This window comes from Chanodichthys erythropterus, chromosome 12 (assembly GCF_024489055.1).
Source record: "Chanodichthys erythropterus isolate Z2021 chromosome 12, ASM2448905v1, whole genome shotgun sequence".
Taxonomy (NCBI): domain Eukaryota; kingdom Metazoa; phylum Chordata; class Actinopteri; order Cypriniformes; family Xenocyprididae; genus Chanodichthys; species Chanodichthys erythropterus.
In genome coordinates, this window is record NC_090232.1 from 48549017 (window position 1) to 48574792 (window position 25776).

The 25776-nt window shown below is 35.9% G+C and overlaps 2 protein-coding genes across 2 annotated transcripts in view; one reads left to right on the forward strand and one right to left on the reverse strand.

Moving 5' to 3' along the window:
- The window catches only part of LOC137032414 (B-cell receptor CD22-like), a 299667-nt gene that overhangs the window by 186453 nt on the left and 87438 nt on the right, over positions 1-25776 (forward strand). The window lies entirely within an intron of this gene.
- The window catches only part of LOC137031522 (complement C3-like), a 185117-nt gene that overhangs the window by 127574 nt on the left and 31767 nt on the right, over positions 1-25776 (reverse strand). Inside the window, exons 12-18 of the mRNA XM_067402529.1 lie at positions 25511-25705; positions 19062-19253; positions 18839-18991; positions 18615-18744; positions 5641-5712; positions 5272-5460; positions 4138-4249 (exon numbers count right to left, since the gene is read on the reverse strand). Of these exons, the coding sequence (XP_067258630.1) occupies positions 4138-4249; positions 5272-5460; positions 5641-5712; positions 18615-18744; positions 18839-18991; positions 19062-19253; positions 25511-25705 (1043 nt within the window). The remainder of the gene's footprint in view (positions 1-4137; positions 4250-5271; positions 5461-5640; positions 5713-18614; positions 18745-18838; positions 18992-19061; positions 19254-25510; positions 25706-25776) is intronic.

The following is a 25776-nucleotide window of genomic DNA, read 5'->3' on the forward strand; positions in this document are numbered from 1 at the left end:
TTTTTTTCTGATGAACTAGTACAAATACAGATTTTGAGCAATTATACTGGTTAGTGTATTGGTTAGTCGTTTGCTACACACTGGAAGGAATTATCCATATTAATTTTTCAGAGGTGTTTTACCTGTGTTTTAAATACACTGAATTTCGTGTTTTAGGGTTACAACTTCACAGGTTATGTATGACCTGGCAGAAAATTACTAGTACAAAAATATTCATTTGAAGGGCTATCGCCCTTACCCCTACCACTCCAGCCAAAAGAGAATCGAGACACCCCTACTCATTCACATGAACGCCCAAAACGAAGGGGTAGGGGAAAGGGAAGGGGTAGAAATGGGATTGGGCCTAAGTACAGGCTGATAAGTGACTTGATTGGTGCAAAAAAAATTGGGTGAATAAACATTGTGGTACCCTACCTTTCTCATAAATGTCATAAATAAAAAAGTTTTACACTACTTTTTGAAGTGTTCACCCAAGTTAAACATCCTGTTTGCTGTTATACTTTGTGAATGCTTGTCAATAATCTGATTGATTCAGTACCATGGACAGTGATAATTATATGGACACTCATATTGTACCAAGTTCCACAGATTGGATTCATCTACATTTATCTTGTAAAACTGTATACGATCGTATCTAAAAAACAAATGTGCCTGTGTCCAAAGTATACTTTTTTCAAAATAGTGCAGCAGTTTTAGTTATAATATCCAAGCAGTGCTGTCGGATTTTGATATCCTCCCGCCATTGTCATTGTAGTAAATCTCACAACCAAAACTTTCAGCCAATGCCACGATCCAACAGAATGTGTTCTGTGTCTCTTCCCCATGCATGCACATCTACACAGACACACATCAGCCTCGAATATTATGCAGCAAGCCATATTTTATAATTGTATAAAATAATCGAGAAAAAAAAGCACAAAAACGGCTGAGATGCCAAATTCAGCGGCAGCTGAGGTAACGACGGCTCACAGACAGCAGCGCAATCTACCTGTAACTCAAGTGACCACGCCCTTAATTATGCAGAACTTCAAGGCTTAATATAATTTAAACGAATAAGTTATAAAAAAATTCCCCCCCCTCAGAGTTGTCATGAAGGGCAAAAATAGCAGTATAGACCAAAACCACAATTTGAACCAACTCGTAAACATGTTTTTTTCTGCTATAAACTTGGCCAATTTAACATGGGACTCTATGAGATTCTGCTCTCTTTTGGAGCCTGTCCCTAGCGGCCAGTCGATGAATCGCAGTTTAAGTTACTTCCGTATTGGCTTCACGAGAGAAAGGGGGAGGTTGCCGCTTGGTCTTCCATCAACAAAGTGAAATGAGCAAACATACGGTTGTTTTGGCGGTCGCTTTAAGTTTAAAGCTTTTAACCAAAGCCGACGAGCTTCTTCCCCCTTCAGAGGTTGATGCAGATCATATGGTGTGCCACAGCCGCATTCAGCTCTGGTCCGTGGATTATGGTCAAAACAAACGCAATGCACGGCGTTTGTACCAGTTATTATGGCAACCTCTGACTGCACAATGTGTACCTGACCTTCTAGATTCCATAATAGAGTGCCCCAGGGATGACACGTTTTTGTAGGCCAACCCGGAAGTCAGCGGCGCGCGGGTTCCCTTGACTAAAAGTCTATTCATTTTTCCCATAGACTTTTGGAAAATCGCAGAAAATAAGCTCTGTGTTTAACAAAGGGTTATGACACTTACACGTTTTGTCTATCAAGATAATATTTACAAGTTAACACAACATTTATAGATTTTGAAGCCTAAATAAAGTCGTCAGATATAAAAGGCTAACAGTAGGCTATAAACGGACTACAGCACACCATGGTCGCGGATCAACGCCGTCACCACCAAGCGTCCTCAAACTTTATTTAGAAAACAACTCTATTTAAAAACATGCTCACTGATTATGATCTGCGCTGTGTATGAATACTTTTCCACTTTTTCATGAGAAATGCTGTCCAAATGTCCCGTTTTTAATGATGACGTCTAAAGTCCCCGCCAAAGGAAGTAGTCCCTTTTAGCAATTTGTTAGCAACCGCCGATTTGAAGACTCAGTAAAAGCTTAAAAAATCACACGCAGGTTATAACTGGTGTGTTTTATGTCATAGATCAAAACGTGAAAGTATTTAGAGGCTTTGTTTACCACAGACCTTATTTCAGGCGATTTAGCAAAAACCCATTCAAAAAACCAATAGGCTTTATGGCGTTGGAACCGGAAGTCCTAAAATGCTAACTCGCTTCCGGGTTTTGCCTACAAAAACGCGTCATCCCTGGGGCACTCTATATGTATTAATAGGCCAGTCAAAAAGGCACACTCGCAATGCGGCTACCATAGGTTTAGTGTCTGACCGGAAGTCTTACACCGAACAGCTCAAAGATGGCGGCGCCTGGGTTTACGTCAAAAATAAGCTTAGAAATGTAAACACACTGACCTAAACGCTGATTTTTAACAATGGGAAGCCCCGTTTCGACTGACAGGCACGCGATCGGTCCAGCCATCCTCCTTTCAGACTATAGGCTACTATAGGTAGCACAAAAATTATTTTTGCATACAAAACCAGAGACTTTAAGCTTTCATATCAAGCCTCCAACATGCTTCTGTTGTGTTGTTTTCACCCTCTAATGAGTCTGAGTAATATGCGTTTACAACAAAAACAGCACAGCCGCTAACTGAACAAGTGTGTATATTTTACGTGCTCATAACTTCATGAAAAATGCACAGATCATAAAAATGGCACATCAATAGTTAAAGCAGACTCTCAAGATTAAAATGAATCCAAAATCAATATAATATATTGCGTTGATCACAAGATATTACTCACGGAATGATTTAACATACTTGGCTAAAAACATGTCTCTCATCTTTCCGGGATGCAGTGTGTATCCAATGTTCCCGGACCCATCCATGTTCGTTTTCCAACGTGGAATAACACAAAATAGATATCATTTTAAAGCTTAGAATCTCATCTTTTTAATGTATCTAACCATTTTGAAAAAATCCTAAAGAGTGCTGAGAAGCACCTCTAAACCGGAGTTTACCGCCCGTTGGCGCCACCTGGCTGCGGAAAAAATGAACAACAATTTTTCAAACTATTCTTTATGCTATCACCACGAAATGTGAACCAGATGCAGCTCACATATAGGAGAGCATCACCAAAAAATATTTTTTTAGCGATCTTATTGTGTTCCTGAGTTATTCCATGTCAAATAAAAAAAAAAGAAAAATTATTTTAAAAAAAAAAGTATATATTTGTCTTTTATCAGCTGTTTCTCAGCAAGAAAATGTCCAAATGTAATGTAATTTATATTTTCTTAAAATTTTAAATGTTTTCTATCAAATGATACCTACCTTTTGACTCTCCTTGCTAGAGTTTTGGAGTTATGAGTCTTTACTTTTGTGTGTGTCGCTCAGAAAAAAAAAAAAAAAAAAAAAAAAAAACTCTAAAAAGCCTTCAGGTCTTAAAGGGTTAATTCAAATAAATACTTTCAAATAATTTGAGCTTCAGCCTGGTTTAGGATTTATATGTATAAAAATGTCTTTGGTCAAATTAAGCTGTAAAATAAATTGTTTATCCCTTTTAATGCAATGGATTTTGAAAGTTATCAACAAAAAAACGGGCAAAAAACTTTAAAAGCGATTTTCTCAGGTTTTCAATTGGAAAAAGAGGGCAGACAACCATAATTCAAATGGGTATATCTTTAAAACCATTCAAGGTATGACTTTGACTAGGATATCATTTTAAAACTTATTGTCTCATCTTTCCATTGATACCAAAATCTCAATTTTGAAATTTGGGTCACTGTGACTCATTTAGCTGGATCAGGTCATATTTGATGAAATAATAATAAAAAAAAACTGTTTTCACAGTAACCAGATCAACATTGTAAATGGAATTCTACAAAACTGAAGTGAAAACACCAAATGATCATTTGATTTGAGCAAACATAAATGACGCAAAACATAGGAATTTTGAGTTTGTGATAGGATGCCTAAAAATAAGTCCTTGCCCTCCAGTCGCATTTGGCATGCAGCAATGACGTCATGTGCAAAAAACCTATTATTTGCTACAAGTCATTAGGGGTGTGAACAGGGCTCAACTTACAGCTTTTGTCTAAAAGTATCCTACTCACCAATTCTCACATAGATCAATCTCCTCCCAAAGCCAACTCTCAGGGAAATCAGTACGTGACACAATCTCATCAGAGTCTGTATAATAATCATCATCATCATCATCATCACCACCTGTTGTAACAGATAAAAATTTGACAGAATATACCTTTTAAAGCAAAAGGACACATCAAATATTCAAGTCAAGTAAACTTGTTGTCACTAGTTTCTCAGGAACTTATGTATTTTTGGGGACCTTATGTGAATTATTTTAACAACTAAGATTATGGCATAGAATTGCTCCTGGCATGACAGGTGCATGTGAGCTACAATCAGCATCAAGCTACATAGTACAGTTTAAAAAAATAATAATATTACGCTTTTACTCAACACACTTTAAGCCACCATCGAGACACTTTATAATATTGATGTTAATGTGATCAGATATGGTACTGCATGTGTAATATATTGCAGATATAATTTAATCATGCAGTATAAACACACACACACACACACACACACATATATATATATATATATATATATATATATATATATATATATATATATATATATATATATATATATATATATAAGGTAGTTAACAATAGCACAAGCAAAAGTGTCAAATTCCGGCCATAGGGGTCACTACAAATTAATTTATTTAAATACATACATACAAGTTTAAAATACATATTCATCTTCAAAATTTATATTCATTAAAATTTATATTCATATTCATCTTCATTCTCCAATGACTATACACTTTTACTATTATCACAATTATTGTTTTCAAAAGTACCCGGGCCTCAAACAGCACCACAGTAATTTAGAAATGGTGATACTGTAAAACATGCTAGTAAATACTCGCCCAGTGCTGCATCAGTGGCTATTTACTTAGGATGTAAGACAAAATGCAACATAATGAGACTGGAAAAAGTTAGCTCCCCTTTACTGGTCAGCTTCCTAAAATGTAAAGCACAAGGTGCAAAATGCTGCAAAAAGCACAGATGCCACCTATGCAACAAAAGAATATATAAGTATGCAGAAGCAGCTCCCCTTAAGGTCTTAGTTCAGTGGTTTGGCTATCGTGATACTGATATTCTACTATGTGACAATCGATATTGTACCAGTTGTCTTAATTAGTTAATACTTACTGCGAGCTATAATCAGCTCTTCCTCTTCATTTTTCCGTTTTTTCATCTCATTGCAGCAGTGCAGGAAAACCTTGACACACTCTGGCCCGTCTACAATGTATGTGGCTCTTCGTTCACAGGTGTAGCCGAGTTTATTATCTCTCATCCCATCAATGCAGCACTGCTTCAGTTCACCAGAGTAATTACCAGCTGTAGAACAATGAGGGGAGTAGGAGAACATGGTGAGAACTACTGGGGGGAAGACAAAGTTTCCCAAAACATGAACAGTGAAGAGAAATGTTTAGAATTTTTAACAGTAATAAAAAGCCCAGAAGATCCTTTCCGATTTGAATTGTAAGAGCACAATCTTAGTAAAGTCCAGTTCCTTACCCAGTGTACCAGTGATCTGCAGGAGACTCTCAGCCCTTCGTTTTCTCTTTGAATGGATGGGACACTCAGGCACTAGAGGACAATTCATTTGAATGATTTAGTATATTGTAAAAATCACTTCAGCTTAAAAAACCCAAGAGCAGCAACATTTATTTTGTAAACCTACTCAGATATATTCCAACAAATGGTCGTAAAATTGTTTGATTGATTGACCATTTTAAATTAATAATACTTCTTAATTAATACTTACCTCTATGTACTGGTATTGCAAATTACCACCTGTTTTTTTTTTTTTTTTTTACTTGGTGGTTTAACCACATCAGCCGTCTTTGTGTCATGGCACCAGCGTCTGCACCACGAGCCTGTCCCGGCCACTTCAGTTAGTGTGCCCCTTACTACAATGCACACACCCCTTCCCTCCTGGACCATGATTGCACAGTAAAACCCCCAGTGTTAAATTAACACCCAAAGTGTACATATGAGTCCATCTAGATGTTAAAAAGTAACACTGAAGCAGTGTTAAAGTTAATGAGATAATTGCAGCAGTATGAACTCTTTTTTTTTTTTTAAGAATAATACATCATGCACTGAAGCTTCACTGTTTAAACACACACAGACATCAAGAATCAGCATATGATTCTCAAGAACGGTGACGATAAATAAATACAAAATACTGACAAACAGATCAACTCTGAACATCACAAAACAAGCTACTGTCACAACAAAACAACAGAAAAATAAAAGCAAACATGAACAATCTACAAAAATTACAGGACAATTCAGCTGCATAATTTATTCATGCAGCAATGCATGATGGGAGCCATGGATGAGTTTTGATTGGTGGCTCCCATCATGCACTGCAACATGAAGCACTTTGTTTGATTGTCACCATTGTTTGTTTGCTTGGCTGAGACATTTTCCACTGGACTGTGGAAAATGTCTCAGCCATACTCGATCATTTTCTTTATACACTGCACTGTTAGACCTTGCTGTAGAAAAACTGCCAAATTCTGACAGTAACAAACCATTTTCCATTAAAACAGTAATATACTGTAGAAAACAATGCATTCTGGGTAATTTTTGTCATCTTCGAGAAAGTAGCCTACAGGAGCATACTGTGAGTTAACATCGCTCAAAGTCGACACTCAGAGGCTGTGTTCTAAATCACACCCTATACCCTCATTCACTATTCCCTACATTAGTTCACTAATATAGTCCACTTGACAGAGTGAATTAAAAGAAGTGAGTGAATTCAGACACTGATGAACACCTGGGGCCGTATTCACAAAACATCTTAAGGCTAAAAGTAGCTCCTAACTTGCCGATTTAGGAGAAACTCTTAAAAATAATGGGCGTGTCAATCCTAATTTTATGAGTCCTAAATTTTTGCTCTAAGAGTATTTCACCAAGCATTTAAGTGCTAAAACTAGCTCCTAAATCTGTAGTAATCAAGAGAACTCCTAAGTCACTAAGATCAAATCACAAACAGTCCTAATCAGAGGTGGGAAATCCAGGGGTCAGAAAGTAAAAGTCCTGCCATATTTTTATTCCACCCACTGAAGCATTAATGAGATAATTAAGTGATAAATTGAGTGATGATTGAGCATTATTGAAGACACCTGATGATAACAAGCAGAATCACCAAAGGAGAAAAATCACAATTTTTTAAGTCACCATCATCGAGGTCAGGGTTTGTTTTAGTTGAGCTCTTGACCCTTGACTTTTTAATATTAGATTTTGTTTGAGTAGTTTTAACTGCATTAAAACCAACCAGACAAGCGAGGTTAAAATATGATCAGGTGGTGTTGGTTATGTTTTCACATAATCATTATTTGACCTGAATCACTGAACTCATTTAGAGCCCAATCTCTGAGTTACGCCGGGTCCACACCGCAAGCGGCAGCAGAGCGGAAGCAGCGCGTGAGCGTGAACTGCAGCTGCAGAGACGCGCGAGTATTCACACTGGAAGCGTTTGTACAGCATCACAGCAGCGGCTCGAAGCTGCATATAAAGTGAGCATTTCTTTACAAAGACAGCTATAAATGTGTTTTTATAATTGGTCATTGTTAAACTTGATAGTCTTGAAAGTTTGTTAACATGCAAGGTGTACAACACTCACATATAAACATAAAGCCTAAATAAAAATAAATAAATAAAAGCCTAGTGTCATCCATTGCTGCACACGAATGAGGTAAGCTTTGTGTTTTACATCATCTGACGCATGAACATGTTTGCAAGACTGCAAACTCGGCGAAAAAGACAGCAAACTCGGGTATGCAAGAGCCTATATGGCTGTCTGTGTAATAACTAAAATAATGTTTATATATCATATTTTCTGGCTAGTTTAGTTTAGTTTTCTATAATAAACCATACTTTAACCCAAACTGAATAATTAAAAACACATTTAAATGAGTAAATCTTCTATAAATATTTTTTAATATTAATTTTCTCTCCTGACATACTTCAGTTCTTGTTAAAACACACTAGATATGCTTATTCTGTGCATTTTGAGTACTTTTTTGTGTGAAATCACTTTTATTTTGTCCATCAAAGGTACTTTCACTTTAATTGAGCGTTAGCAGAGCAGCAAAAATAGACCCAGCGGCGAAACGATCGCGGCACTGCTGCTCCTGCTCTGCTCCTGCTCCGCGCTGCCGCGCAGCCTCTGTGTGCGGTGTGAACGCTCTCATCTGTTAACATGGACGCCGAAAAAATATGCGCTGCTTCTGCTCTGCTGCCGCTTGCGGTGTGAACCCGGCCTTAGATTTACATTATTGATTACAGCAGCACTGTGATTCTGCAGCACAAGATCAGGTTTTTTAATACAATTTTTTTTTTTTTTTTTTTTTTTTTTTTTAAGATTTTACACACACAGACATCAAGAATCAGCCTGTGAATCTCAACGACGGTGACAAGCAATTTATCAATTTATCACTTAATTATCTCATTAATGCTTCAGTGGGTGGAATAAAAATATGGCAGGACTTTTACTCTCTGACCCCTGGATTTCCCACCTCTGGTCCTAATCTGCCCAAAGTTCTCCACGTATCCCCAGCCGAGAGTGAGGGACACGGTGGCGGAGGGATGCAGAAAACTGTCAAAGTAACTATAGGCGAATCAGCTCTCGTCTGTGTATTTATTCCTCTTCTCAAGCTGATTAGAAAGACTGTTTGAATGTGTTTCTCCTAAACTTTGTTTATAAAACATCATTTGTTGCTTGAATTCTGCATTCTCTCAAGATGCAGACATCCAAGTGGCGGACAATTAACTGTATATACTAGTTTAATTAGTGACACTTAGCCTACATTTTAAAACCTTTATGGCAACAATATGGCAACATTTTATTTTGTCTATGGCAACATTTTTATTAAAAAATATTTATTTGAATAGGGCAACATTTGTATGTTAATATGTAAACATGACACCTCATTCTACAATGTTTCTATGATTAAATCACTGACTCCTCCCCATCAGCCAATCAATGTGTGTTTAGTCCATAGCAACGAGGTCAACCCCGCCCTTACTCTTAGCTTAAGACTTCAGTCTATTCCTTAGTAAAAGTTTGTCTCAGCAGATTTGTGAATAGGTTTTAAGAGAAAACTCTTAGCTAAGAACTTTTACTGCTATTTAGGAGAACTCTTAGTGGTAAGATAAAATGTTTTGTGAATACGGCCCCAGATAAGCAGAATCACTGAAGGACAGAGAAACAAGTATCCAGTAAAAACGAGCAGAAACACAAGAACTACAACTGACTTCAGCCACACTTGAGTGTCAAACCAGTTTACAAACCAGTTTGACATTATTTCATTATAATTTCATTATTTCATTATAATTTCATTATTGACATCATACATGTACAGAAGTTCTTGTTGAGAATTAACATATATGGATGTTGATGTTTTATTGAAAATAAAAAGTTTTTGAAGTTTGCAGTCACCATCATAGTGGACCAGTGTCTGCTTTAGTTGGGCTCTTGACTCTTTTACATTAGTGTTCTCTGGCTCTTGTAACTGAGTGTTTTTAAAACACATTTATTATAGCAGGAAAAAGCCAACATGAAATTGATCAGGTTTATTGGCTGTTGTGATGGTGCTGTAATCATCTAGTCTTTGATTTAACAGGTATTTTATCTTTATTAATTATACTATTCTATGATTTAATAGCATAAGAACCAACAACATTTCAGTAATCAGTTATTTAAGGTAATATATAAGTCTTGTAATGCATAATAAATTTTGAGCTTGGTATAATATGCACAGCAGAGACATCAACAATCAGAATATGAATCTCAACAATGGTGACATCCAAAAGTTTAATGTTGCAATGCATGCTGGATGCCAGCATTGTACAAAACTCCCAGCATTCACTGCAGCATGAATAAATTATGCAGCTTTATTGCCACCATTGTTGAGATTGATGTGCTGATTTTTGATATAATGTATTGATAATGTAACAGTAGATGTTAGTTTTACTCTGTAGTGTGGACACTAGAGGATGTTCCTGTGGGGTTGAAAGGGTTAAAGATGCAAGATAAAAAGACACACCCACAAAATGTAAGTTAAAAACAGTTATGTAAAATTGAGTTTTGTGGGTCACCATTGTGCTGAAGAGTAGAGCCTGTGCTTAAGTTCAGGAGAAGATCAAAAGTATTGGTGATATGCTGCATGTTGTTTTGTTTAAAAGATAGTGGCTGTATAGTTGCTGGTGCAGTGATTTTTTTTTTTGTTTGTTTGTTTTTTTTGTTTTGTTAAAAATGTTTTTGTAAGACACTAAAGAAATAAGTTCATAGTAATAATATGTTCACATTATTAGCATATAATAAAAATTAATGTGTAAATTTACATGGCACTAACAACAGTGCTGCCAGTATTTTACTGTAAAAAAGCCCGGTAAGGTCTAACAGTGTTGCCAGTATAAAACTGTTTTTTAACTTACAGTTTGTAACTGTTAAAATACATTTTGTGGGTGTATCTTTTATCTTACACCTTTAACCCTTTCAACCCCACAGGAACATCCTCTAGTGCAGTGGTTCTCAACTCCAGTCCTCGGGACCCACTGCTCTGCACATTTTGTATGTCTCTCTTATCTGACACACTCAATTCAGTTCATGCAGACTCTCCTAATGAGCTGATGATCTAAATCAGGTGTGTTAAATAAGGGATGTGCAGAGCAGTGGGTCCCGAGGACTGGAGTTGCAAAAAACACTGCTCTAGTGTCCACATTACAGAGTAAATGTATTGACACTGAGGTGTAAAGTCCAGGCGTCAGAAAGTAAAAGTCCTGCATATTTTTTATTCCACCCACTGAAGCGGTGTTAAAGTTAATGAGATAATTAAGTGATTAATTTAGTGATGATTGACCATTATTGAAGACACCTGATGATAACAAGCAGAATCACCAAAGGAGAAAATCACAATTTTTAAGTAACCATCGTGGAGATGAGTGTTTGCTTTAGTTGGGCTCTTGACGCTTGACTTTTTATTACATTAGATTTTGTTTTAGCAGTATTAGCTGAATTATTACAGCAAGACAAGCAAAAAATAAAAATCACGTGGTGTTGGTTATGTTTTCATGTATTGATCATTTGACCTGAATCACCGATCTCATCTAGAGCCCAATCTCTGAGGATTTCACAAAAGCTGTTCTGAAAACATATTAAAAAAAAAATAAATAAATAAAATTGTCACACACAGACATCAAGAATCAGCCTGTGAATCTCAACAACGGTGACAAGCAACATATTCTGATAAACAGATCAACTCTGAACATTAGAAAACAAGCTACTAAAAAGTCACATTAAAACAGAAAAAATAAAATAAAAATAATGAGAATAAAGGAAATTAAGACAATTAAGCTCAAAATTTATTCATGCAGCAATGCATGATGGGAGCCATGGATGAATTTTGATTGGTGGCTCCCAGAATTCACTGCAACATGCTTTATGATGGTCACCACTGTTGTAGTGATGTGCCGTTCTTGAACGATTCGTTAATTTTGAACGAATCTTTAATGTGACTCGGGAAGAACGAGTCGTCTCGGGGGGGTGGGGGTGATTCGTTCAGTCGCGCATGTGCAATATTCTACAGGTTCTGTACTGCTAGTCAGAGGTGGAGATTCCAGGGGTCAGAAAGTAAAAGTCCTGCCATATTTTTATTCCACCCACTGAAGCATTAATGAGATAAATAAGTGATTAACTGAGTGATGATTGAGCATTATTGAAGACACCTGATGATAACAAGCAGAATCACCAAAGGAGAAAATCACAATTTTTAAGTTACCATCATCGAGGTCAGGGTTTAATATTAGATTTTGTTTGAGTAGTTTTAACTCCATTAAAACCAACCAGATAAGCAAAGTTAAAAGATGATCAGGCGTTGTTGATTATGGTTTTACATAATCATTATTTGATCTGAATCACTGAACTCTTTTAGAGCCCAATCTCTGAGTTAGTTTTACATTATTGATTACAGCAGAACTGTGATTCTACAGCACAATATCAGCTTTTACAATACATTTTTTTTTTTAAGAGTTCTGATTTAAAAAAAAAAAAGCACTCATTTAAACACACAGACATCAAGAATCAGTCTGTGAATCTCAACAGTGGTGGCCATCATAAAGCATGTTGCAGTGCATTCTGGGAGCCACCAATCAAAATTCATCCATGGCTCCCATCATGCATTGCTGCATGAATAAATTATGAGCTTAATTGTCTTAGTAATTTCATTTATTCTCACTATTAAAATTTTGCTGTTTTTCTGTGACTTTTTAGTAGCTTGTTTTCTAATGTTCAGAGTTGATCTGTTGATCAGAATATGTTGCTTGTCACCGTTGTTGAGATTCACAGGCTGATACTTGATGTCTGTGTGTGTCTAAGGAAATTTTTTTTTTTTTTGTGATAAGGACAACTTTTTTAAAAAAAAATTCTGTGTTGTATAAGCTGATCTTCTGCTGTAGAATCACAGTGCTGCTGTAATCAATAATGTAAAACTAACTCAGAGATTGAGCTCTAAATGAGTTCAGTGATTCAGATCAAATAATGTTTATGTAAAAACATAACCAACACCTGGTCATCTTTTAATTTTGCTTGTCTGGTTGGTTTTAAAGCAGCTAAAACTGCCCAATCAAAATCAGTATAGACAAGAACTACTTCCAGCCACAGCCTTGGATGAAATCAACTGAATATAAAATACATTACATCTCTCAAGATCTGATTAAACAACTCCACAAACAACATTAGCTTCACTTATTACTAACCAGACTGACTTTATTTCTGTCAGACATCTACAGAAGTTCGTATTAAGAATTAAGAAGAGGCTTAGATGTTGATTACTTATTTGAAAGTAAGAGTTTGATTTGATGTTACCATTGTGGCGATCAGTGTGTGCTTTAGTCAGGCTCTTGACTTTTTAACAGTAGTTTTTCTCTTGACAGCTGTGTCTGTTTGTTATGGCGAGAACAGCAAGAGAAAATATAATCAGATGTTGTATGCTGATTAATGATAAGAATATAATTATCACATATTGGCTTAACTCATTGATATTATGTGGGAGGTTTTATTGTTTTTGTTGGTTTTATCTGTTTTATTGTTATGATTCTCCAGCAAGAGAATAATAGAATTTAATCAGAACATCAAACGATTTATAACGATGGTGACATGCTTCAATGGTGCAATGCATTCTGGGAGCCATGGATAAGTTTCGTATGATGCACTCAGAATGCATTGCACCATTGAAGCATGTCACCATTGTTGAGATTCATATGCTGATTCTTGATGTCTGTGTGCGAGTAAAACTCACAGGAGCCCAAAATATGTAAATGGTGTGTTATAAATCGTTTGATGTTCTGATTAAATTCTATTATTCTCTTGCTGTAGAATCATAACAATAAAACAGAATTAATAACATACTACCCATATAAACCTCCCACATAATATCAATGCGTTAAGCCAATATATGATGATTATATTCTTATCATCAATCAGCTTACAGCATCTGATTATATTTTCTCTTGCTGTTCTCGCCATAACAAACAGACACAACTGTCAAGAGAAAAACTAATGTTAAAAAGTCAAGAGCCTGACTAAAGCACACACTGATCGCCACAATGGTAACATCTAGGGGTGTGACGAGACGGGTATCTCACGAGACGAGATGAGACTCGAGATTGAGTTCACGAGACGAGACAAGATGGCGAAATACATGACTAGAAAAAATATTCTGCAGGTGTATTTGAAATGTTTTAACTAATCATCTTGTAATGAATGTCATTTCAGTTCAACTTTCTGAGTATGAATTATCATATGCAGTAAAAGACAACAATACTCAAGCACTGTAAAAGGTTTTGCCACTAACTCAACTAACTGGCTTCTCTCCTGTATGATTTCAGTCTCTTCAGACCTTACTGTACATGATTTATGAGCTTCTACAACTTTAGACCTCCTAACTGAACTCCTTTCCACAAACTGATCATAGAAATAAAGACAGTATAAATAAAAATGGTAACACTTTACAATAAGGTCTCATTTATTAACATTAATGCATTAACCAACATCAACTAACAATGAGCAATATATGTGCTACAGTATTTATTAATCTTTGTTTATGTTAATAAAAATAATCATTCATTGTTAGTTCATGATAGTTCACAGTGCATTAACTAATGTTAACAAATGAAACCTTACTGTTTGTGCTTAATAAGATTAAAAGAAAACTGTTATTCATTTTCATGGTAACACTTTACAATAAGTGCAACCATAATCGCACTCTCTCAATATTCAAAGTGCAAATAAGACCAAATTTTTCTTTGATACAGAGCTGAGAGATGGTTACAACTACACTGCCCAGCCTAAAATAGCTTTCATATTGAAATATATTTGCATTCATCAGGAAGCCGCTTTCAAATGCGGGGTATTGAAAGCGCGTTTGAATGCACGCTCACGTTTACTTTCACTTTCAGCGATTGCGCATACTCTGTAAATATGGAGCTGCGGCGACCGTTATCCAACTTAATTAAATGTTTTTTATTTAAACACAAAGAAAAACGACAGTGGAGGCATAATGTAAACGTAGCGGTGGCATATTCTTTCCTAATCATCCTAACACTCTGTCATGGCAACATCACAAGACTACTTTTCGCCTCGACGGGAAATCTCGTCACAGTTTAGTCTCGCGAGATCTCGTCACACCCCTAGTAACATCAAATCAAACTATTACTTTCAAATAAGTAATCAACATCTAAGCCTCTTCTTAATTCTTAATACGAACTTCTGTAGATGTCTGACAGAAATAAAGTCAGTCTGGTTAGTAATAAGTGAAGCTAATGTTGTTTGTGGAGATGTTTAATCAGATCTTGAGAGATGTAATGTATTTTATCTTCAGTTGATCTCATCCAAGGCTGTGGCTGGAAGTAGTTCTTGTGTTTCTCTTTCCTTCAGTGATTATGCTTGTTAACAGCAGGTGTTCTTCACTAATACAAAATCATTATTCAATCACTTAATTATCTCATTACCTCAAACACTGATTCAGTGTTACATTAAACAGCCTGTAGTGTGCACACTAAGCAGTGTTCATTTCATCTGGGCAAATCCATGTGGGGCCTACATGGAAACTGGGTGCAAAACTGGCTGGGTCCCAGTTAGATAGCCCAGGTCAAACACATTTGGGCCCCACATGGCTCTGCTGGCTGGGAAGTGGTGGTCATAATAAATCCATGCTTCAATTCAACGTCCCTGTGGAAGGAGTTATCTATCTGCCTAGTTAAGAAGGAGAACTCTTTTACGAGGGCAGAATACACATTTATTACGTAAACATAGACTTTTATTTTGCAAACAATTAATCGTGATTAATCGTTGTGCAGCCCTAAATTCGATGTGTTTGTTTGATGTACTTGTATTTTAAATCAATAAAAATAACCTCATCAGCGCACCCGCAGCTGGAATGAGCCCAACTCTGCGTGCGCTCGCTGATCCGATGCTGCACGAGTGATTGCGACATGACAGAATGCTTGATATCGTCAGAGATAATTACAATGCGCTCAATGTTGTTTGTAAAAAGAGCTGAGTAAAAATTTGCTTATTAAGGCGTTTGGTTTGTGTGATTGTTTGGTGACTATTGCGATGCTGTTGAAGAGAGTCAAAGTCATACAAAATTAAATATCAATTTAAAGTGATTGTATATACAGTTTGTGTGTTCATTGAGCATTACTATCTGATTATTATCCATGGGTTTCAAAGACGTCACTTCCGCTATGCCTGCCACCATATTTGTGTCCGAGATGGCAACTAACACAGCAGCGTTTCATTGTATTGATAGTTGTCTACACTACTGTATTAAAATATTGTGAATTCTAGTTGCTGTGTTTCGGCGTGTTGTTACAGGAAGAACGCATATACAACAGGAGCTATTCTGACTATGTTACTAGTTCAAGTTCATGCGCGCATAATTTTGTTGCGAATATAAGTTGTAATTTTATGTTTATCTTGTATAAATATATGAATTACCATATATAGGATGTGTTCCGTTGAGTTAATTAACCTAGCAAAGCGCTTCAGTTTACGGGTGTTCAATCAGCGCGTGTAACGTTAGCTCAATCAGTAATGTTAATATCAAAATGATATGATTTGAGGAAAAAATCTGTTATTGTTCGTGATCATTATTATTAACCAAACCATGTGTTTATGAAAATAATATGAGAACAATATAAGTGCTAGTTATTAAAAATAATACATTCATTTTTTTGAAAACATGAAAGTTTTAATATTACAGTACACTGTTAGACCTTGCTGTAGAAAAACGGCCAAATTCTGACAGTAACAAACCATTTTCCATTAAAACAGTAATATACTGTAGAAAACAATGCATTCTGGGTAATATTTGTCATTTTCGCTCTTGACTCTTTTACATTAGCTTTCTCTGGTTGCTGTAACTGAGTGTTTATAAAATACATTTGTTATGGCAGGAAAATGCCAATATGAAATTGGTCTTTTTTTTTTTTTTTTTTTTTGTCTGTTGTGATGATGCTGTAATCATCTTGGACTTATTTAATTTACTGATCTCTTTCTGTGTTTAGTTTTTGATTTAATGGGTTTTTTTTTTTATTAATTTTGTACTATATCTGTTATTCAGCATAAAAACCAACAGCACTTCAGTAATCAGTTATTTAGTAGAATATATAAGTCTTGTAATGCACAAAACTTGGACAGCAGAGATATCAACAATCAGAATATGAATCTCAACAATGGTGAGATGCAAAAGTTTAGTGTTGCAATGCATGCTGGATGCCAGCATAGTACAAAACTCCCAGCATGCACTGCAGAATGAATAAATTATGCAGCTTTATTGCCACCATTTTTGAGATTGATGTGCTGATTTTTGATATATATGCTGCAGCAGTTTTATTTTATTCATGGTGTTTAAAAATAAACTTTTTTTAAAATAAAAAATACACACACATACATGTATAAATTTAAGAAATATATGCATGCATGCATGCATATATATATATATATATATATATATATATATATATATATATATATATATATATATAATTTAAGTATATATTTAAATATATTTTATATTTTATATAAATATAACATTAAAGCAGACACTGGTCACCACAATGGTGACTGCAAACTTCAATAAATATTTTCAATAAAACATCAACATCCATATCTGTTAATTCTACACAAGAACTTCTGTACATGTATGAAAGAAATAATGTCAAACTGGTTTGTGAACTGGTTTGACACTCACTTAGTTCTTGTGTTTCTGCTCATCTCTTTTTTTTCTGGTCTTGTTTCTCTGTCCTTCAGTGATTCTGCTTATCAGGTGTTCATAAAGTGTCTTAATTCACTCACTTCTTCAAGGAAACTGGAAAATTTATGTTCTTGGAATGTTACAAATCAATGTTCCTAGAATGTTGAATTTTAGTTCACAATTAAGTTGAAAGAACGTTTGAGGAACGTTTCCTGTAACGTCAAGAAAACTGGACATTTTTAATGTTCCCAGAACCAACACTGAATATTTAAACGTTCTTATAACAAAATTCTGTTAGCTGGGAAGGTGTTCCCAAGCACAAAGTCACTTTCCAAAACCTTCACATCTGCTAAATGCTTGTAAATATAGAAACTGACCTGGTCACAACTTGACTCTGTCTTCCCCAGAGGTGTAAAGTCCAGGAGTCAGAAAGTAAAAGTCCTGCCATATTTTTTATTCTACCCACTGAAGCAGTGTTAAAGTTAATGAGATAATTAAGTGATGATTGACCATTATTAAAGACACCTGATGATAACAAGCAGAATCACCAATGGCTGCTGTAATCAATAATGTAAATCTAACTCAGAGATTAGGCTCTAAATGAGTTCAGGTCAAATAATAATTATATGAAAAAACAACCAACACCACCTGATCATCTTTTCTATTTGTTTGTCTTGCTGTTATAAGTCAGCTACAGCAGCCCAAACACAATCTAATATTTAAAAAGTCAAGGGTCAAGAGCTCAACCAAAGCAAACACTCATCTCCACGATGGTGGCTTAAATATTGTGATTTTCTCTTTTGGTGATTCTGCTTGTTATCATCAGGTGTCTTCAATAATGGTCAATCATCACTCAATGAATCACTTATTATCTCATTAACTTTAACACTGCTTCAGTGGGTGGAATAAAAAATATGGCAAGACTTTCTGACCCCTGGAATTTCCACCTCTGGTCTTCCCTATTTACACAATTCCTGATGAATTATGACAATGTGATGTAATGGACATAAACATTTAGAAACATTCAGAATGCTTGTTTTGCATCAAAATGTGTTTTCTATATATCACCAATCATCACCTAACACTCAGTGTTTGGTACCATGGCTTGTCAGATCAGAGATGCACCCTTGAAAATAACCCTCAGAAATCTCTGTGTTCAGTGTATAAAGCTAATATAATAACATTTTAATTAGCTGATAGAAATTAAAAACAAAAAACCTTTTCTAGTTTTTGTTCCTTCTCCGGTGTTAGACACAAACATCAGTCCTGCATCACTGAAAACCCCCATACTGTCCCTTCCACCTCCTGCTGTACAGCCAGTGTCATGTTTCTCTACGATGTCCCAGATCTGGAGAAGCAAAAAAGACACCAGTAAAATATGTCTATGCTAGAAACAGTAAGATAAGATGTTTTCGCAATGATGTTTGAAGAAGGTCCTTCACCTGAGTCTGAGTGAGTCTGTTCTTGTTAAGGACATGCACAGCCTTGTCAACCACCACCAGCCCAACTCGAGCTCCTGGATCTCCAGTTATCTGCAGCTGAACCTCATCTCCTGTGCCATAAGTATTCATCTTGTTCTTCACCTGAAGCTTGAGCTGTTAAAACGAGAGACATTTAATCAGACCTAGTTGGCACATAAGTAAGTTCTTGTCATAGTTGACCCACCGTTCCCATGCACGTGTCCTTCATGTCGACCCAGACTGAATCAGACACCACCTCAGATGAGCCCACATGGTAATAAGCCACGAAGCGGAAGGATGGCACCATGTCTTTGGTTACACGTAGAGACAGAGCCACTAGAGCTTGTCCTCTCCTCTTAAACCTGTCTGCTTGAATGATCTGACCTTTACTCAAGATCTGAAAATGAGGCAGACAAGCAGAGGTGTAAAGTCCAGGGGTCAGTGAGTAAAAGTCCTGCCATATTTTTCAATCCACCCACTGAAAAGTGTTAAAGTTAATGAGATAATTAAGTGATTAATTGAGTGAGGATTGACCATTATTGAAGACACCTGATGATAACAAGCAGAATCACCAAAGGAGAAAATCACAATTTTTAAGCCACCATTGTGGAGAAGAGTGTTTGCTTTAGTTGAGCTCTTGACCTTTAACTTTTTAATATTAGATTTTGTTTGGGCTGTTGTAACTGAGTTATAGCAAACCCGATAAGCAAAGGAGAAAAGGTGATCTGGTGATGTTTGTTGTGTTTTCACGTAATCATTATTTGATTTGAATCACTGAACACATTTAGAGCCCTAAAAAATAAAGTTTATTGCAGTGTATTCTGGGAGCCACCAATCAAAATTCATCCATGGCTCCCATCATGCATTGCTGCATGAATAAATTGCTTAATTGTCTTAATTTCCTTCATTGTCACTGTTATTTATTTATTTATTTATTTTATGTGACTTGTTTTCTAATGTTCAGAGTTGATCTGTTGATCAGAATATGTTGCTTGTCACCATTGTTGAGATTCACAGGCTGATACTTGATGTCTGTGTGGGCCTGAAATAAAACTTTTTTTTTTTTTTTTTTTTGATCAGGCCAACTTTTATGAAATCCTTTGGATTAAATTGAAACATTCTTTCAATCATTCAAACACCTGCTATAAACAAGCACTGCAAGAAACAGAAATAAAAACACAAACTACAACTTTCTTCAGCCACAGCCTTAACCTCTTAACTGTCACAATCCCGTTGGCGGGACTCCTCCCAGCCAGCACACCCATGTAGGGCCACATGGTTTAGCCCAGATGAAATGAACATTGTTCAGAGTGCACACTACAGGCTGTTAAATGTAACACTGAATCAGTGTTGGAGTTAATGAGATAATTAAGTAATTAATTAAGTGATGATTGATAATTATTGAAGATAGCTGCTGTTAACAAGAAGAATGAATGAAAGAAAGAAAGAGAAACAACAAGAACAGAAAACAACTGAAACACTAGAACTACAACTCACTTCAGCCGCAGCCTTAGATGAAATCAACTGAAGATGAAAGAAGACATTAAATCTCTCCAGATCTCAGCAGAGGATTAAACAACTCCATATACAGAAGCTCTTATTGAGAATTAAGAGACTGTTGTTGATGTTTTATTGCATTTTTTTTATGTTACCATCATGGTGATCAGAGTTTACTTTATTTGAGTAGTTTGACTTGTTTTTAATAATGTCAGGGTTTCTCTGGCTGCTGTAACTTAATTAGTTATGGCAAAAAAAAAAACAAGAGAAAACTCAATCTTATGCTGTGTCTGCTTCATGATAAGATTATAATCACTGCGCAGTGGCTTGATTCACTGATCTTATAACTGTGTTTAATATGAGCAATATCTTACTAACTGTGTTTTAATGTGATTCATGTAAAGATCCAGCACAGATTTAATCAGAAAATCTGAATGATTTTAAAACAGATTGTATACTAAGCACTTTGAACTACGATGAGATTTACTCACAAACATACATCAAGAATCAGCGCATGAATCTCAACAATGGTGACATGCTTAATGCTGCAATGCATTCTGGGGTCCATGGATGAGTTTTGCATGATGCACCCAGAATGCATTGTGGCATGAAGCATGTCACCATTGTTGAGATTCATACGCTGATTGTAGATGTCTGTGTGTGAGGAAGTTTTGCTGGAGTTTTAAAGTGTTTAGTGTACAATGTGTTTTAAAATTCATTCAGCTTTTCTGACTAAAACACTTTTATCTTTTTATTTCTAGAAAAGTCAACACAAACTTAACATTTTATTCATATAAAGCTCAGCCATTAGATGAGTGAAAAAAGCCACTACATGACAGTTATGTTCTTATCATAAAGCAGCTGATCATATTTTCTCTTGTCATTGTTGCCATAACAAAAGCTACAACAGACACAATAAAACTAACACTAAAAAAGTCAAGAGTAAAACTGCCTAACTAAAGCAACGACTGACCTCGATCACGGTGACATCAAACCAAACTATTATTTTCAACAAATCATCAACATCTAAACCTCTGGTAATTATCAATAACAACTTTTGTAGATGTATGTCAGAAATAAAGTCAGTCTGGTTAGTAATAAGTGAAGCTGGTAATGCTGCTTGTGGAGTTGTTTAATCAGATCTTCAGAGATTTAATGTCTTTTATCTTCAGTTGATTTCATTGAAGGCTGTGGCTGAAGTTGTAGTTCTTTTTGTTTCTCTGTCCTTCTGTGATTCTGCTCATTATCACCTAATTATCTCATTAACTCCAACACCGATTCAGTGTTACATTTAATAGCCTGTAGTGTTCACACTGAGTAGTGTTCATTTCATCTGGGCTAAACCATGTGCTAAACAAGGGTGTGCTGGTTGGGAGGCGTCCGACCAGTGGGACTGTGACAGTTAAGGGGTTAAGGCAGGAACACACCAAGCCGACGAACTTGTGGTGACGAAAGCAGACTGCGGGGTTGGTTCACATCGGCAGCGTCTGTCTTCAAAGTTGCCCTGACACACCAAACCGACGCTTGACATCCGACGGCCAAGTAGCACATCATTCTGCGCCTGTGCAAGATGAAATGCCTTTCCGAACCAGCAGGTGGCAGTAGCTGAACGGCCAATCAGAATGATCAGATGGCCCAACGGCCCAATGAGCTCCGACGCCGATTCAACATTCCAAATCGGCCGAAAAAAAGTCAACAAGGACCAACTTCAGCCGACGATGAGGAACACACTGAGAAAACTTAGTCGGCCGACCGTCGGCTTGGTGTGTTCCTGCCTTTAGATGAACTGAAGATAAAAGACATTAAATCTCTGAAGATCTGATCAAACAACTCCACAAACAGCATTACCAGCTTCACTTATCACTAACCTGACTGACTTTTTGTCATAAGTGTTGCACATGATATTCTAAAACATCATTTACAACACTGTCATTGTTAAATTTTTTTTTTTAAACATTGTTTTGTGTCATTTATACACTCACAGACATCAACATTCAGCATATGAAACACAACAATGGTGACATGCTTCATGCTAGCATACAAAACAAATTCATGGTTCCCAGCATGCATTGTGGCATGGCTAAATTATGCAGCTGATTTTTTTTTTTTTTTATTGTCACCATTGTTGAGGTTTGTATGATGAGTGCTGATGTCTAAGTGTTTATTACTTTCATTTCACAAATTAAACAATTCAACACAAAAAGCAAAGTAAATTATATAAAATCAGTTGATTAAACCACTTTAATTGTCTGTTGTTAAAACAAACATGTTGATTTTTATCAGAGCCAAGATGTTTTCTGAAAAACCTGCGGTTGCTGGAAAAAAAAAAAAAAGCAGCTCTATAATAATCAGGGATCAAGAGCTCAATTAAATGCAACCACCAACCTCCATGATAGTGATCTCAAACCAAACATCTAAACTTCTGTAGACTTGTGACAGAAATAAAGTCAGTCTGGTTAGTAATAAGTGAAGCTGGTAATGCTGTTTGTGGAGTTGTTTAATCAGATCTTCAGAGATTTAATGTCTTTTATCTTCAGTTCATCTAAGGCTGTGGCTGAAGAAAGTTGTAGTTTGTGTTCTTATTTCTCTTTCTTTCAGTGTTTGTTCACAGCACACAGTAAAATCCCCAGTGTTAAATTAACATCCAAAGTGTACATATGAATCCATCTTACCGGGTGTTAAAAATGAACACTGAAGCAGTGTTAAAGTTAATGAGATAATTGATTGATGATTGATTGATGATTGACAATTAGTGAAGACACCTGATGTTAATAAGCAGAATCACTGAAGGAAAGAGAGAAAAAAGGTGTTAATTAATGATTTATGAATGTTTCATTTCAAGTTACCATGAAAGAGGTCAGCGTTTGCTTTAGTTGGGCTCTTGACTCTTTACCTTTTATTGTTAATTATTCTCTGGGTGCTCCAGCTTTGTGTTTATAAAGCACATTTGTTATGGTCAGAGAAAATGACTCTGAAAGACACCAGCAAATTATATTGTGACTAGATTCTATATCTGGTCACAATATAATTTGCTGATGTAGTCATCATGTGATGGTCTGGTGTTTTTAGAGTCTAAATCTCTGACTTTGTGCTTGATGTGTAGCTTTAGTATTAATGATTGTAGTCCTGTGATTCTCAAGAACGGTGATGATAAATAAATACAAAATACTGACAAACAGATCAACTCTGAATGAACATCACAAAACAAGCTACTGTCACAACAAAACAGAAAAATAAAGCAAACATGATCAATCTACAAAAATTACAGGACAATTCAGCTGCATAATTTATTCATGCAGCAATGCATGATGGGAGCCATGGATGAGTTTTGATTGGTGGCTCCCATCATGCATAACAAATGTGCTCTACAAACACAAAGTTGGAGCAGCCAGAGATAAATTCATGTGAATAAATAGAATCAAGAGCCCAACTAAAGGAAATGCTTTTCACCATCATGGTGACTTCAAACTAAACTTTCATTAAAACATTAAAGATGCCATCGAACGTTTTTTTTTTTTTTTACAAGATGTAATATAAGTCTAAGGTGTCCCCTGAATGTGTCTGTGAAGTTTCAGCTCAAAATACCCCATAGATTTTTTTTTTTATTAATTTTTTTAACTGCCTATTTTGTGGCATAATTAGAAATGCGCCGATTTATGTTGCGGCCCCTTTAAGTGCTCACGCTCCATGCCCACGGAGCTCGTGCTTTCCTTAAACAGTGCATAAACAAAGTTTACACTGCTAATATAACCCTCAAATGGATCTTTACAAAATGTTCGTCATGCATGCTTCGGATCATGTGAGTAAATTATTTATTTGGATGTTTAGATTTGATTCTGAATGAGTTTGAGGCTGTGATCCGTGGCTAAAGCTAACATTACACACTGTTGGAGAGATTTATAAAGAATGAAGTTGTGTTTATGAATTATACAGACTGCAAGTGTTTAAAAATGAAAATAACGACGGCTCTTGTGTCCGTGAATACAGTAAGAAATGATGGTAACTTTAACCACATTTAACAGTACATTAGCAACATGCTAACGAAACATTTAGAAAGACAATTTACAAATATCACTAAAAATATCATGATATCATGGATCATGTCAGTTATTATTGCTCCATCTGCCATTTTTCACTATTGTTCTTGCTTGCTTACCTAGTCTGGTGATTCAGCTGTGTGCAGATCCAGACGTTAATACTGGCTGCCCTTTTCTAATGCTTTGACCATGGGCTGGCATATGCAAATATTGGGGGCGTACATATTAATGATCCCGACTGTTACGTAACAGTCGGTGTTATGTTGAGATTCGCCTGTTCTTCTGAGTTCTTTTAAACAAATTAGATTTATATAAGAAGGAGGAAACAATGGAGTTTGAGACTCACTGTATGTCTTTTCCATGTACTGAACTCTTGTTATTTGACTATGCCAAGATAAATTCAATTTTTCATTCTAGGGCACCTTTAACATCTAAACATCTGTTAATTATTTTGTTGATGTATGACAGAAATCAAATCATACTGGTTAATAATAAGTGTAATAATGTTTAATGGCTGGAAGTCAGTTGTAGTTGTTGTGTCTCTCTCTTTTTCTCTTGTTGTTTCTTCAGTGATTCTGCTTATTATCATCAGGTGTCTCCACTAATTGTCAATCATCACTCAATCATCAATCAATTATCTCATTAACTTTAACACTGCTTCAGTGTTACTTTTTAACATCCGGCAAGATGGACTCATATGATTTTACTGTGCAGGTGTTTGAATGATTGAAAGAATGTTTCAGGAACATCATACTAACCTTTAAATAACATTCTACTAACATTAAGGAAACTGAACATTTTCATGTTCTTGTAATGTTACAAATCAATGTTCCTACAATGTTGAATTTTAGATCAAAATTAAGTTGAAAGAACATTTGAGGAACATTATAACTTATAAAAACCTTCCTGTAACATCAAGAAAACTGAACGTTTTTAATGTACCCAGAAACAACACTGAATATTTAGAGAACGTTCTTATAACAAATTTCTGTTAGCTGGTTAACAGCACTTATGACATTCATATAGTTTCAAACACAAGCTGTGCTAGTTAATATAATATTGGCATAATAAAATAATACATTTGTGGTGCAGCTGAATAAGAAGTAAGTGTAATCTTTACCATGTAGGTAAAATCTTGATCTTGACTTCGTCCATTGTTCAGATTGACTGTCATTTGACCACCGATCTGAAGCTCTGCTGCATCAATGCCGATGTGCAGGTAGTTCTTAGAGTTGTCTTTGGGAACATAAGCTTGAGCCGTCATCTTCTTCACTGCCTGCTGTCCATCGGTTAATTGTGGATCTTTGGTCTTTGCCTGTAAAGAACAAATTAGTTTTCTAATGTGTTGTGTACAATATACTCCATTGATTGTTCAACAAACAGTAT